The following is a 15,841-nucleotide window of genomic DNA, read 5'->3' as shown; positions in this document are numbered from 1 at the left end:
TCTTTTTTATTCTCTATCAATTGTCTCAACAAATTTTTCTTATTTTATTTTTTCTTTTCAATCCTTGAGTAACTCATTAATATTAAAAGACTGCTTATGCGTGTGATCCTAAGAAAATAAATTTTGTATCTTTATATAAGTGTTGAACAATAATTTAAATTTTTTTTAACCAATATTTATTTATCACTTATTTTTATTATTTTTATTATTTCATTATAGTTGTTATTTAAAATGCAATCAATTAAAAACTGGACATAGTCTCCTTGATTGAAAAAAGAAAATTTTGTCTTATATATTTTTGTTTTTCTTATGATTAAAATTTACATAGAGTTTAAATTTAATTTTGTTTTTTGAAAGTCTGTCAAGGTCAAGGTGCCGTACGTGCACGCACGCATATGAAGTTCCAAGCATTGTCTCCCCCACACAATTATGACAGAGAAAGTAAACTCAGACATATACCGATACAAACTTGACCTTATCAAATTCTTTAAAATTTAAACCTGCATTAAGCTGTCGGCACTGACTTTAATGAATTTTTCTATTCCACGGGTCCAAAAAGGTGTGCTGGACTTTTTGGATATAGTGTGTGGAATTCTTCTAAATCTACACTGTCATTTACCTTCTACACATAATACTACAGAAAAGTCTAGTCAAAGACAAATGAGTGATACCAGCTATGTAAGCACTGACTTTAATAAATTTTTCTATTCCACGAGTCCAAAATGGTGTGCTGGACTTTTTGGATATAGTGTGTGGAATTCTCCTAAATCTACATTGTCCTTTACCTTCTACACATAATACTACAGAAAAGTGTAGCCAAAGACAAATGAATGATACCTGTGACAATAACTAAAGTTTGTTCAAGGAAATGTGTGCATGAATTATAAGTTTATGCATGAAATATATGTAGATAATTTATAACAAAATAAATGTCATTTTTGACTCAGAGAGAAGAGCTATTCGTCCAATTCAGAAGAAAAAAAAAGAACATTGATTCGGTGCCACTAGCTGCACAGGATAATTGATTTGGTGCTCCTTTACAAAAATGAAAATAAAAATTGATTTGAATTCTTGATGCTTACGTGCCTCATTACCTTTCACATCTTCCATCTTTCAAATCTCATTAGCTTTCAGTGTTATATATAATAACTAAAATTAGCTGCATTATTTGTTCAATTTCATTTAATTCTACAAGGTGCATGCATATGAAGTGCCAAGCATTGTCTCCATCAGTTTTTGTTGATCAGAATCTTCACTGAAAAAAAATCACTCATATCATAATTACTTTTTATCAAACATGCTTAAATATAATATTTTTAAGGGAAAATAAAATATGTATATAATTTGTTGTTATAGATAATAATAATTAATTCTTTTAAGACATTATAAAAGTATCATCATATCTATAATTTTTGCGCATCTCTTTTATTTTGTTGTGATTGAATCAGGATGTTACACAATACAATAATGGTGGAATTAATTTAAGATGTGGAAAAAGTAAAAAAGAAAGATATTAGGACAGAAAATTTTTCTTTAAATATCGACTTTGATCTTATGCACTATGCACTATGCACTTAAAGGTGAGCGAGAAACAGTTTGAGCGTCATGTGGAGACAGAGAGCTTTATTGGTGTTCGTGTTATTACTAGTCCAGCAAATTTGTGCTACCAGTGAGCAAGAGCATGCTTGCCCCCCTTCTTCCTGTGGCAAAATCACCCACATAACTTATCCATTTCGATTAACAGGCGACCCAAAAGGTTGCGGTGACAAATGGTATGAGCTAGCTTGTGAAAATAATGTTACGGTGTTATATTTGTACTCTGGAAAATATCATGTGCAGGCTATCAACTACAACAATTTCACAATCCGTGTGGTGGATCCGGGTGTTCAACAGCCAAATTGCTCCTCCCTTCCTCGCCACTTCTTGTCTCCAGCCAATTTTAGTGAAATTGGTTGTTCAACTGAAGTGAATTCATCCCATCTATTTAGAAATCGAGATTCTTGGGAGCGCGCTTTCCAGCATATAGTTTTCTTAAATTGTAGGCATGCAGTGATTGACAATGAGAAGTATGTGGAAACTGATCCTTGCATCAAGTGGCACTTCTCCAAAGGGTACATATACGCTATTGCTGGTGACTTAATAGCAAAGGACTTTGAAGTTGGTTGTGAGGTAAAGCTGGTTGCTCCCACATCATGGTGGGGTTTGGATACAAATAATTCTTCATACACTCAGATGCACAGAGCGCTTCTCTATGGATTTGAGCTTTCATGGATCAATCTCGCCTGTGACGATCAGTGTGGAAATTCCAACTGCGCATTTCACGCTTCCAGTCACATGCTTCAATGCACCCAAAATATGAATGGTACAAAAGCTTACTGAATGTGGTAAAGGATGTAAAAATTATTAATTAATTAGGATATGTTTGGTTTGTATTTTTTATTTTTACTTTTTTTGTTTTCATTTTTTTAAAATTATTTTTATTTTTTAAAGATTAAAATTTTAAAAATATATTTTGTTTGATTTCTTGTTTTTTGTTTTTAAGAAATAAAAATACTAAAAATGCATCTTAAAATGTATTTTTAGATTTGCTTAAAATTATATTTTTTGTTACTATGTTTTCATTTTAGTTTTCATTTTATCCAAAATGAGTTTTCTGATTTCAACTGAAAATGAGATTTTATTATTTTTAATTTTTAATTCATTTGAGAAAATATTTTCACCAAAAATATTTTTAAAAATCTAACCAAATATATTTTTATCATCATTTTCTATTTCCAAAAAAAATAAAAATAAAAAATACTCAAACCAAACACCCCTTAATTTTCTTAATATATATTATGAGTTTCTCGTCATCATTTGCAAAATTTGAAATATTTGTTTAAACCGTAAACATAACAATGTTTATTTTATTCCCTGCTTTGATCATTGCCGTTTTACTCACTCATTTCGAACATCCAACCAATATATTAAACGTGAATTCTCGTACACTTTGAAAAAATAATCTTTGTGCACTCTATCAATACCCAATTATATTTCTTCAATTAACATCGTAAATAATTATATATTTACAAATCATCAATAGAACCATCTTTAATCTGTTAAACCATATATTTTTGCATTTGGTAAAACAAGGTTTCAAAAGTCTGTATTTATATTTTAAATTATATTTCTTATTCATCCCATTAATAAAATCATTTTTTAAACAAAAAAAATTAATTTATTAGTTTTATTTTTTTTTACCTGTGTTTATATGAACCCAAGGATTAAATAAAACATTTTTTTTGTTTTGATTAAATGTTTTTAAACTGATAATGGGTATAAACTTTGACACTTATGCTAGTTGTCTTCTCTGTCTCGTTGTGATGAAATCCGAAATTGATTTTTTTTTTTTTGGTCAATAGTGACATGGTCCAAGAGCTGCTATCATATGCAAAAGGTAAGGATTTTATAAACTTAATTTTTTGTTTTATAAGGACTCAAAATATATTGAAGTTTTTATAATAATTATCTCAAAAGTTATATCAAGAATACTTTTTCATTGGTTGATTCTATAAAATTATTTTGGGTTGTTAATAAGTATTTTAAGAAATTAAAAAAAATTATATACAAATGTAAAAAAATTCATAAATAATATAATTTTATGTCATTCAATTTTTTTTTCTTCCTTTTAGTTGCTTAATCATCATTTGCGAATTATTTTATTTACATTGTCATTGCATGCATAACTATTAAACCTTAATACTAATCCATCTGATGAATCATCCTTCTTAAATGTATGTATATGTACGTGCAAGTTATTTAATACATACAGTCGAATAGAACCATTGACTTGGATTAGAAACCATGACTTATATGATTTCTTAGTATAATATAACATAATTCAACAATATAAGTTAAACATCAAATTGATCCCTAGCTAGATTTGACAGTAACTATTTGTTTTTCTCCTTTCTATAAGAGAAGAAATTGATAACCACTAATCAATTTGGTCCTTGATGCATTAGTAACGAAACTGACCGATATGCAAAATCCTCAACAACTAAATTGGTTGATATTTGTCAAATTTGATGGATAATATCAATTTTAAGAACTAAATTGATATTCTACTTTAACAAATACCTTACTTATTGCATCTCACATTAACATTATAATCAAACGATTCTTTATCACACTATTCACTCAAGTAAACCTTTTTTTTTGTTTGCAGAAACTATTTTGGCTGTCAAAATAGGTGAGTTCCTCTATTTTTATATGCTACACATAATATTAACCATGCAAAACATTTCACTAGAGTTAGTATCTGTTATTTTGACAGTATTATTACTATTGATTATATGATGGTATGCCCCACTTTGTGTCTTTGACTCTTCCAATAATTAAGAATCTTGGTTTAATTATTCATGTAGTCTTTATAGTTTTCAAACTTAGTGTTTATAGTTAATAAGTAAATATTTTAATTCTCGAAGTTTACATTTTAATTTTAAAAAGGTCTCTCTCATTAAAAAAATTTAACTCCGTTAGTTTAAGAATTTTAACGGTAGGAACCTTTTGATAATTAAAATATAAATTTGAAAAACTAAAAAATCAACTTATTAACTATAAATATTAAAAGAGATAAGTTTAGAAACTTTAAGAACTAGATAAGTAATTAAATCAAGAATCTTCTAAGATTAACAAATGGTGCATATAGGTTGTATGATAGTCATCTTTTTTCCTTTACCATTGTTATAACATAATCATCACATTGGTGATATTAATTGGCAGGATTGTTTGGAGTTATAAGAGACCCAAAATTTAGACTTGGTCATTATGATGAGTATGGATATAACTCATTTGTATTTATTACCTTTGGACACTACTTTCTACCATTCTTGGCAGGCAAGTTTTTGTTTGGGATGACATTGTTTATTGTGCTTTTGATATACAAATGGAGAAAAAGGCATTTGTCAATATATGAAAATATTGAAAATTATCTGGAACAAAATAACCTGATGCCTATTGGATACTCATACAAAGAAATTAAGAAGATGGCTAGAGGTTTCAAGGAGAAATTGGGTGGAGGAGGCTATGGCATTGTATTCAAGGGAAAGTTGCATAGTGGGCCTTCTGTGGCAATTAAAATGCTACATAAAGCAAAAGGTAGCGGCCAAGACTTTATTAGTGAAATTGCAACAATTGGAAGAATACATCATCAAAATGTAGTACAACTAATTGGATATTGTGTTGAAGGCTCAAAACGTGCCCTTGTTTATGAATTCATGCCCAATGGATCTCTTGACAAATTTATTTTTCCCAAAGATGGAAATATACATTTAACATATGACGAAATATATAATATAGCAATTGGAGTAGCTCGTGGGATTGCTTATCTCCATCATGGGTGTGAGATGAAAATTTTGCATTTTGATATCAAACCCCATAACATCCTTCTTGATGAAACATTCACCCCAAAGGTCTCTGACTTTGGATTGGCAAAACTATATCCAATAGATAATAGCATTGTGACTAGGACAGAGGCAAGAGGGACAATTGGATATATGGCTCCAGAATTATTTTATGGAAATATTGGAGGAATATCCCACAAGGCTGATGTTTATAGCTTTGGGATGCTTTTGATAGATATGACAAATAAGAGGAAGAACCCAAATCCCCATGCAGATGATCATTCAAGTCAACTTTACTTTCCTACTTGGATTTATAATCAACTTGGAAAAGAGACAGATATAGAAATGGAAGGTGTCACAGAGGAGGAAAAGAAGATGATCATTGTTTCACTTTGGTGTATACAGTTGAAACCAAGCGATCGCCCCTCAATGAACAAAGTAGTGGAAATGCTTGAAGGAGATATTGAAAGCCTGGAAATACCTCCAAAGCCTTCTCTATATCCACATGATACAATGGAAAATGATCAAAGCATCTACTCTAGTCAAACAATGTCAACGGACTTCATTAGTTCTTCTAGTTATTCCAAGGAAATTGTGACTAATCCTTTGGTAGAGGATGTTATTTGATAATGCACAGTAGTTATGTATTTGTATTCACCTTATTGTCTTAAACACCTGTTCATCTGTAATATTTATTTTATCTAAAAGATTTCCTATTGTTTTATCTTTCAAAGTTTAAAAAAATGGGTTACGAAAATTTAAGATTTTGTTCAAATTAAAGTTCCCTGATATGTAATCATGATTCATGATATAAACTGATTCTACTTGAATGTGTATGTGTTACTTGTAAGTTTTAGCATATAATTCTACCAAAGCTATGATTGTGTTATAAGCTAGCAATGTAGGCTTACACCGTAAAAATGGGTAGACAATCAAAAAATTTATGAAATTAATGATAACTAGTAATTATGAGATATAAGGTTGATTCAACCATATAGAAGGAAGATGAAAAAGATTATCAGTAAAAAATTTCAACTCTTATTTCTAATAAAATTAACTTACAAACTAATATTTATCAATAAAAAATTATAATTAGTAATTACTAATTAGAATTAAAACCCTATAAAAAATTAATTAATTCAAACATTTTTTGCAAAAAGTGTCTCAATTAGTTCTTAGAAAAAATTTAAAATTATTATTTTAAGCACATTTATATGACTTGAAAAAAAAATTTAAACCTCTTTTACAATTTTTACTATCTCATCCTGTTATGCGATTTTCTAGGAATAAATAATTTATTTTATCATTTCTTAGGCCCCAGTCCAAGCAAAGTATTAAAACTCGAAACTAAATAATACTCAGTATTACAAATGTAGTCCTCGGAATTAGAATTTTGAAAATTTTCATCTGATTTTCCTGAATAATTAAAAAATTAGTTCAATTAACTAAAAGTAGGGCTCTCATATAGACATCAATAAGTTCTATAATAGTTTTAAGAAATTTAATATTTGGAAATTACTTCGGTGTAGATTATAAATAACCCACACCGATCGATAATTCAATTTATGCATTTATTTACTGACATGTAGCTACTTTTGCTATGTCATATAATGAACTTTAAGTATAATCAAATATTATTTAATTAATTTTGAATTAATTCAAACAAATCTAACAAGATATTGTTTTATCAAATTTAAATTAATTTAATAATATATAAAGCTAATTGTATTTAATGAAGTAAAAATGAATTGTTAAATTGCTTGCATTAATATATTAATTTTATAATTTCAAAAATTAAAATTAAGTTTATAATATGTATTACGAAATCAGATTCATACAAAGTTGTTAATTAGACATAATCAAATTTAAAATACCTGATTATATTGAAAAAATAATTTAATTACACGCATTAATGATATTCAATATACAATTTTAAAAAATATTTCTAATAAAATTTTGAATATATATATATATATATATAATATTTTATGGAAATATTAATTCATAAAGATATTTAAAAACTCAACATGATTAAAAAAATCGTGAATGTCATTAAATAAAAGTAACTATTCATAAATTTAATAAATTTAGTTTTTTAAAATAAAATTAATAAATTTAGCTAACTAAATTAAATAAATTCCTTTTAATTTTTTAATTATTATTGGATACAAAGCATATTATAAAAACCGAATTAATGAATAAAAAAAAAGACTCATGTGTACTATATTAATCTTTACTATCTAGCCATAATTATTAGTTAAAATAAATTATTATAGTAACATTATATTTTTCGTAATGTCTAGTTAAGTGATTTTAATTAGACTGCAAGAATAATTTAATTTAATTTAAATATATGAAACTAATTAATTATAAGGTGATGGTTTATGATGCTTTTATATATATATATATATATATGATTATAATTACATTGGTGAAAATCTTGTTTTAGGGGTGAATAATAAGTTTTTGAATGGTTTGACCCAGATGAATGAAGCTTGAGTGATAGGAATTAAGTGGGTGGGTTTAGGATGCACGTAAAAAAAATGTCTTTGTTGATGGTTTTTTTTTTGGGAATCGGAAGAATTCACCAGAAATGTATTTCATTTCTGGTGACTTATTATGACTGCCACAAATGGTTCCTCTTTATTTAAAGCTTTTGCATGCATAAGTTTTACATCTTATTTTAGGATATATCATGTTTGAGACGAGAATGCAAGACTCCTTGAGGAAATTGAGTTTGGAGGAAAAGGAAACACAATGAGTGTTGTCTTTAAAGAATAACATGTTATTGATAATAGATAAGTCTTTGTACTTACCATTGTTCAAAAAATAGATATGATAATTAAATAATGATGTTACTCCTAACATTATTAAAAGATAAGACAACACTAAGATTCTCAAGTATTACTTAAAGTTCAAACTCAATAACCTCAAGAAGTGTCATCAAGAAGATCCATCAGAGAAAGGAGAAAATATAATTTGATATGATTATGTCATATTTCTTTAAGAACATGAATATGACATTAGGTTAACTGAAGAAGTTTAATTGACCTTAGTCAAGTCATGTTGTGCTCTAACTCTCAAGTAGATTGATGTCATAAATGATGTAATAAAACCAATGGTTGAACATGACATTTGGGATATCATCAAATTTCCTGAAAGTGTAAAACTCATAAGTTGTAGATAAATATTTATAGTCCAAAGGGATTCAATGGGTAATATTGAAATATATAAAATTTGTCATGTTGCCAAAAGTTTTACAAGAAGAAGACATTGATCACAAAAAAAAATTTTCTCTAATTTTTTAGAAAGACTTTCTTAGGACTATAATGACACTGCAGATCATTTTGATAATTGTTTTGCATATATGGATGTAAAGATTAGATTTCTAAATGGAAACATTGATGAAACAATTTATACAGTGCAACCAGAAAACCTTGTTTAAGATAATCTAAAGTCTATGGTATGTAAACTAAAGAAATTCATTTATGCTTTAAACAAGTATCTCATCTATGATATATTACAAAATTCATCAAGATTATCTCTTATGATGTTGAGGAAAATTTGGTTGATGATTGTGTATGGTAAAAGTTTAGTTTGAGTAAATTTATTATTTTGGTATTATATGTTGATGACATCCTAGTATCATCATATGACTTATTGTTGGAAAACAATTATATTACAATTTATCATGAATGCTTAAGTTTTTTTGTATTGTCTTGAAATATTTTTTTGTGGGAGTCCTAAGGTGATATATAAGTAATTTTGGTATGCAACACTAGAAAGTAGTAAAGCGCATTACGCATTAATTAAAGAGAATAAGAAACTATATGTTTTCATATTGAAAGTCTAGAAATTTAGAGATTATTGAATATTTTGACTTTGATTTTTTTGGAATGTCTTAATAGCAATCATTCCACATAAAGATTCACATTTAACCGTGTTGGTGGAATTAGTTTGGTGTAAATTATAAATAACCCACACAGGTTGATAATTCATGCATTTGTTTATTGACATGTTGCTGCTCTTGCCATGTCGTATAATGAACTTTAAGTTTAATCAAATATTATTTAATTAATTTTGAATTAATTCAAACAAATCTAACAAGATATTATTTTATCAATTTTAAATTAAATTAATAATATATAAAGCTAGTTATGTTTAATGAAGTAAAAAATGAATTGTTAAATTGCTTGCATTAATATATTAATTTTATAATTTCAAAGATTAAAAATTAAGTCTGTAATATATATTACGAAATCAAATTCATACAAAGTTGTTGATTAGACATAATCAAATTTAACATACCTAATTATATTGAAAAAAGAATTTAATTACACGCATTATTGATATTCAATATACAATTTTTAAAAAATATTTCTAATAAAATTTTGAATATATATAATATTTAGTGGAAATATTAATTTATAAAGATATTTAAAACCTCAACATGATTAAAAAAAATCATGAATGTTATTAAATAAAAGAAATTATTCATAAGTTTAATAAATTTAGTTTTTTATAAAAAAAATAAATTCAGCTAACTATATTAAATAAATTTATTTTAATTTTTTTAATTATTATTGGATACAAAGCATATTATAAAAACCAAATTAATGAATAAAAAAAAGACTCCTCTGTAATATATTAGTCTTTACTATCTATCCATAATTATTAGTTAAAATAAATTATTATTGTAACAATATGTTTTTTTAATGTCTAGTTAAGTGATTTTAATTAAATTGCAAGAATAATTGAATTTAATTTAAATATATGTAATTAGTTAATTATAAGGTGGTTGTTTGTGATGTTTGTATATATATGATTATAATTACATAGGTGAAAACCTTGTGTTTAGGGGTGAATAGTAAGTCTTTGAATGGTTTGACCAAGATGAATGAAGCTTGAGTGATAAGAATTAAGTGGGTGAGTTTAGGAAGCATGGAAAAAAATGTCTTTTTTGATGGTTTTTCTAGGAATTAGTTTTTGGTGGCTTATTTTGACCGCTACAAATGATACACAGTTTTAATTCTAAGTATGTTATTTTATTAACACTTGTTTATTTTTTATTTTGATAACGTGTCCCGACACAACAACTCTCTCTCTGCATTCCTTTCTCATTCTTCACTATTTATTACGATCTCTCCACCATGACGACCAGTTTCACTTCGTGCTCGAATTCGTGTCGCCTTCGCATTCGCCTTCTAGAGATCACTCCTCGCATTCTCTCATTCTCATAGTCTCACATTCTTTCCAGACTCTTGCATACAAAATCGCATCCATTCAAGGTAATTTTTAAATCCTATTTTGTGATTCTCCAATATTTTCTCACTCTGTTTTTTCATCATTTATTGGATTTTAGTTCATATTTTTTCATTACTCTGCTTCTGTGAAAAGTTGTTCTTCCACTGAGTGTCATGAAGCTTCAAGATTGGGAACAAGTAAGAGAACTCAGGTCACTTCATTTTAGACATATTATGTGTACGTTGTGCTTAAGTTTTTGCATTTTGTGCTTGTATTCTGAGTTGTCTTGAAGCCTCTTTGATTACTATGTATTATTACTATGAAATTTCTTTTTTGACAGCTTGGAAGGAAGGTGAGGAGTAAAGACACGGATTCCTGTAACAGATCTGCAATTGTGGTACTAATTCTCAATTGATAGTGCTCAAATAATGTAAGTGTTTTTTTTTCCACTGCAAAACTTAGGTTGCTTGCAATGTGTTTGATGAAATTGTCTTATTTCTTCTTTGCTTTAGTTTGAGCACTTCATCTAATTTTCATTTCACTGTTAGTTTTGCTCTAAATTTTGAATGGCAAGGTGCAATCCAATAGCTTGTTGCCTTGATTCCATGCTTATAAAACAATCACATAGCACACAAAAAGTTTTTCTAATGTTGCAAGCTTAAAATTGTCCTCATTCATTGTGAAATTGATCAAATATCAATTTTTGTTGATTATGTATCTAGACTTATTATGGTTTCAGTTAAAGAGGAAGTTGCAAGTCATTACCTAGGTCAGGGTGGTATTGGTCTGGTTTCAAGCTATGTTGCTTATTCTCCTAAGATTGCAAGTTGATACTTGGATTCTTCATGCAACTATTGGCTTAATTATAGCACGGTTGTTCTTTCACTTTGCAAGTAATAATCCATTTTTGCACATTCAGATTCCTAAACCCTTTGTATTTTTCATTTTTTCATTGGTTTGGTGTTGCAGGAGAATGGTAAAATGAACTATCCGCAATTACTTTAGGAGACCAAACTCTATAATATTCTTCAAGTAGGAAGTAGGTAGTTTTCTTTTCCTTAATAATAATTTTAAGCAATTTTCTTTGTTGTTTTTTATTAATAATTATTATTAGTGTTGTGTATGTGTGTGTTTGAGTGGATGAATGAATTGGTGCATAGAGATGGAAGGTTTTACTGTTAGGAAGTTGGTGAGGTTTCAAAGTTTCAAATTACTTGTCCCCTTCTTTTCAGGACATGATGAACCTGGATGGAAATCAGAGAGTCCTCTGACAAGGTTTTCCAAATATTCACCATGTGAATGATAGTTCAATGGTATATTAAATATTTCTTTTATTCCTTTCTTTCCATTTAGATGCTGGGTGATTAATTTTCCTTTCTGCTTTTCTAGTTTCATACTCCCCAATTTTAAGTTTGAGAAATAGCTTATGATATTGGAATCATCTATTATGCCTTGTGAAAGATATGTAGTTGTTTCTGTTCACAACTTTCTTTGATTCACCTATTATAATTAGTAATTTGCCATGCTACTCTAAGCATATTTAATCCATAAATAACCTTATGAAATCCGCATGGAAGGCCAATTTATCAAGTTGTCAACAATAGTTAAAAACAATAAATTGGGATATAAGAATTCATCTGGAAACTATACACATAACATATTTTTTGGCTCAGGAAGCAGCATGTGGATTTTTTGGCTTCAAAAAATGTGGTTGCACATTTAAGAGTCAATCCTTGATGTTTATTTATTCTTTACTCACTTTGAATTTGAATATAGTATATTTATCTCAAACATTCCCTTTTGATATATATTCAATAAAATTGTGGTAGCTTAACAGCAAAGTACAATTATTAAATCTATTTCTTTTGCCATTTGGATATAGATCTAACATTATTGGTGTTCAAACAATTATTGTTGTTACTAGTTATAATCTATGATCTGTATTGGTAGTAACTCTGCTTGAAATGTTGCGTGTTATTGACTTCTTGTAGTTTTTATCACTTTACTTCATTGCTACATAAGATACAATTTATGATACATGATAGCATGTTGATCTTACTTTAAACATGATCTTTTTCTCTCTATGGATTCCTGATAATTTTGAGTGTGTATGTGTGTGTTTGAGTGGATGAATGAATTAGTGCATTGAGATGGAAGGTTTTACTGTTAGGAAGTTGGTGAGGTTTCAAGTTTTCTAATTTCTTATTTTCTTTAATCCAGGTGGCATCCCAAGCATAAAATGTAAAGATTGAGATGCTTGTGGATAGGACTGGACCTACTCTCACAGGTTTCATTTCCTTCTCTATTTTGTTGACATAGCACATGATCCAACTCTGTTTAATAAATAGATTTTGCTAATAATTTTTTATTAATCATATTTGACTTAAAGCTGCCTTTCACATTCAGACACTATGTTTGTAACAGGCCATTATGCAAACAAAAATTATTAAATTCTAAACAATGAAATTACTTGCCCCTTCTTTTCAGAACATGATGAATCTGGATGAAAATCGGAGAGTGCTCTGACAAGGTTTTCCAAATATTCACTATGTGAATGACAGTTTAATGGTATATTGAATATTTCTTTTATTCCTTTCTTTCCTTTTAGATGCTTGGTGATTAATTTTCCTTTTAGCTTTTTTAGTTTCATCACTCGTTAATTTTAAGTTTGAGAAATAGCTTATGATACTGGAATGATTTGTAATGCCTTGCGAAAGATATGTAATTGTTTCTGTTCACAGCTTTCTTTGATTCACCTATTATAATTAGTCACTAGCCATGCTACTCTAGCATATTTAATGCATATATAACCTTATGAAATTCATGTCGAAGGTCAATTTATCAAGTTGTCAACAACAATTAAAAACAATAAATTGGGATATAAGAATTTATCTAGAAACCATACAATAGATTTTTTTCGTTCAAGAAGCAGCATGTGGATTTTTCGGCTGCCCATGTAAGAGTCAATCCTTGATTTTTATTTATTCTTTACTCACTTTGAATTTGAATATTGTATTATTATCTCAAACATTCCCTTTTGATATATATCCAATAAAACTATGGCAGCTTAACGAGAACATGCAATTATTAAATCTATTTCTTTTGGCATTTTAGAATTTGGATATAGATATGAAATTATTGGTGTTCAAACAATTATCAACTTTGTGTATCCACGTGTTGTTACCATTTATAGTCTATGATCCCTATTGGTAGTAACTCTGCTTGAAATATTTAGTGTTATTGACTTCCTTCAGTTTTTTATCACTTTCCTTCGTTGTTACATAAGTTACAATTTATCATACATGATAGCATGTTGATCTTGCTTTGAACATGTTAATGTAAGAAGCTATGTTTATCTAGTGGGTCGTACTGCAAGAGCTAGAAGAGAAGGATATGCTATCACTTTTGTGACTGACAATGACCGATCACTTTTAAAAGCCATTGTGATTATCATTTAAAGAGTGGCCGCATTTTTTCAAGCTTTATTTTATATTTCCTTTCACAGTTTTCCTTATAAGATAAAAAAAAGGTTGTGCATGTTGATTTAGATGTTGGGTCCCATTTATCATAACAATGTACTTACTCAGAAGGCCCAAAGAAAACTGAAAAGATTTTTCTGAGGTAGCTAAAAAAGGCCGAGTTCAAAAAGGCAAAGCTCATAACATAAAATAGAAGTTAATATGCCTAGAGATTGGAGATTTGTCTCCTCAAATCCTCCAAACCTAATCATTGGAGAAACGTATTATGGAGTAAAAAACAAGAGCCTTTCTAAACTGATACAGAGGAATAATGACTCTTCTCTCAACCATTGATCCTAAAAACATTGAGGAAGCACTAACTGAAGATTCTTAGGTGATAGCCATGGAGGAAGAACTAATTAGTTCACCAAGAACGCGTTTTGGAATCTTGTTCCTCCTCCTAAGAATCAGTCAGTGATTGGAAATAAGAGGTGTTTAAAAACAAGCTCAATGAAGCAGGAGAAGTGGTTTAAAACAAGGCTAGACTGGTTGTTTAAGAATACAATCAACAAGTAATTGACTATGAATAAACCTTTGCACCAGTAACAATACTTGAAGCCATTAGAATACTCTTAGCTTATGCTGCACACAAACACATCAAACTGTACCAAATGGATGTTAAGAATGCCTTTCTAAATGGATTCATAAATGAAGAGGTGTATGTGAAGCAACCACTAGGATTTGAAGATAAAGAAAGACCTTGTCATGTGTACAAGCTTATCAAAGCCTTTTATGGTTTGAAACAAGCTCTAATAGCTTGGTATGAAAGGCTAAGTTCATTTCTAGTTTCAAATGGATTCACCAGAGGAATAACGGACCCCGCACTATTCAGAAAGGCTCAAAAAGGAAACCTTCTTATTATTCATATCTATGTTGATGACATAATCTTTGGTGCAACCTCAAAAAGGATGTGAAAGGAGTTTTCTGAGTTAATGAAGGGTGGGTTCGAAACGAGTATGAAAGGTGAGCTAAAGTTTCTCCTAGGACTTCAAATCATTCAGAAAGTTCATGGGATTTTTATCCATCAAGAGAAATATATGAAGCCCCTTCTAAAAAGGTTCAGAATGGATGAAGCCAAACCTATGGCAACCCCTATGCATCGTTCCACAATCGTTGACAAGGATGAGAAAGGTTATGATATTTCATAAAAGGAGTATAGAGGTATGATTGATTCCTTATCATATTTAACTTCTGGTAGACCAGATATTGTGTTTGTCGTTTGCCTTTGTGCAAGATTTCAGTCTTATCCAAAAATTTCTCATGTTATTGCAGTTAAAAGGATCTTAAGATATCTTGTTGGAACTACTAATCATGGTCTTTGGTTTAAGAAAAGGTCTAAGTTTGATCTTGTAGGATATTGTGATGTTTATTTTGTTGGTGATAAAGTAGAAAGGAAGAGCACTAGGGGTGCCTATTGATTTCATAAAAAATCGTTGGTATCTTGGATATCCAAGAAGTAAACAACAATTTCCCCATTAACCTCTGAAGTTGAGTATGTCTCAACAGTAGATTGTTATTCTCAAATCATATTGATTAAGCAACAGATGTTGGTTACTCATTGGAATATACAAAAATTTGCTTCTAGTGTGACAACACAAGTGCTATTAATCTATCAAAGAATCGAATTCAATATTCACGGTCAAAAGCACATAGATATCAAACACCACTTCATTAGAGATCATGCTCAAAAAGGAA

At 28.9% G+C, this 15,841-nt stretch overlaps 1 protein-coding gene and 1 long non-coding RNA gene across 18 annotated transcripts; both read left to right on the top strand.

The window, feature by feature from the left end:
• Positions 1–1,487: 1,487 nt before the first annotated feature.
• Positions 1,488–6,159, top strand: LOC114381123 (LEAF RUST 10 DISEASE-RESISTANCE LOCUS RECEPTOR-LIKE PROTEIN KINASE-like 2.3). Its single transcript, XM_028340304.1, has 3 exons — positions 1,488–2,362; positions 4,208–4,231; positions 4,765–6,159. The coding sequence occupies exons 1-3, from the start codon at positions 1,606–1,608 to the stop codon at positions 6,009–6,011; spliced, it is 2,028 nt and encodes a 675-aa protein (XP_028196105.1). The 5' UTR covers positions 1,488–1,605; the 3' UTR covers positions 6,012–6,159.
• Positions 6,160–10,446: 4,287 nt separating this feature from the next.
• Positions 10,447–15,619, top strand: LOC114381337. 17 transcript variants are annotated; one of them, XR_003660013.1, is made up of 8 exons: positions 10,447–10,672; positions 10,782–10,865; positions 10,969–11,058; positions 11,598–11,671; positions 11,861–11,941; positions 12,849–12,915; positions 13,116–15,277; positions 15,419–15,619. It is a non-coding gene; the product is annotated as an uncharacterized LOC114381337 (long non-coding RNA). The 17 variants fall into 17 exon arrangements; XR_003660011.1 differs by having other exon boundaries at positions 13,116–15,307; XR_003660025.1 differs by adding an exon at positions 11,368–11,521 and having other exon boundaries at positions 10,453–10,672; positions 11,598–11,667; positions 13,116–15,498.
• The last annotated feature ends 222 nt before the right edge of the window (positions 15,620–15,841 follow it).

The sequence above is a fragment of the Glycine soja genome, chromosome 13, assembly GCF_004193775.1.
Source record: "Glycine soja cultivar W05 chromosome 13, ASM419377v2, whole genome shotgun sequence".
Classification (NCBI taxonomy): Eukaryota; Viridiplantae; Streptophyta; class Magnoliopsida; order Fabales; family Fabaceae; genus Glycine; species Glycine soja.
Note: the sequence above shows the minus strand (reverse complement) of the source record. Positions and strands in the feature narration are given on the sequence as shown.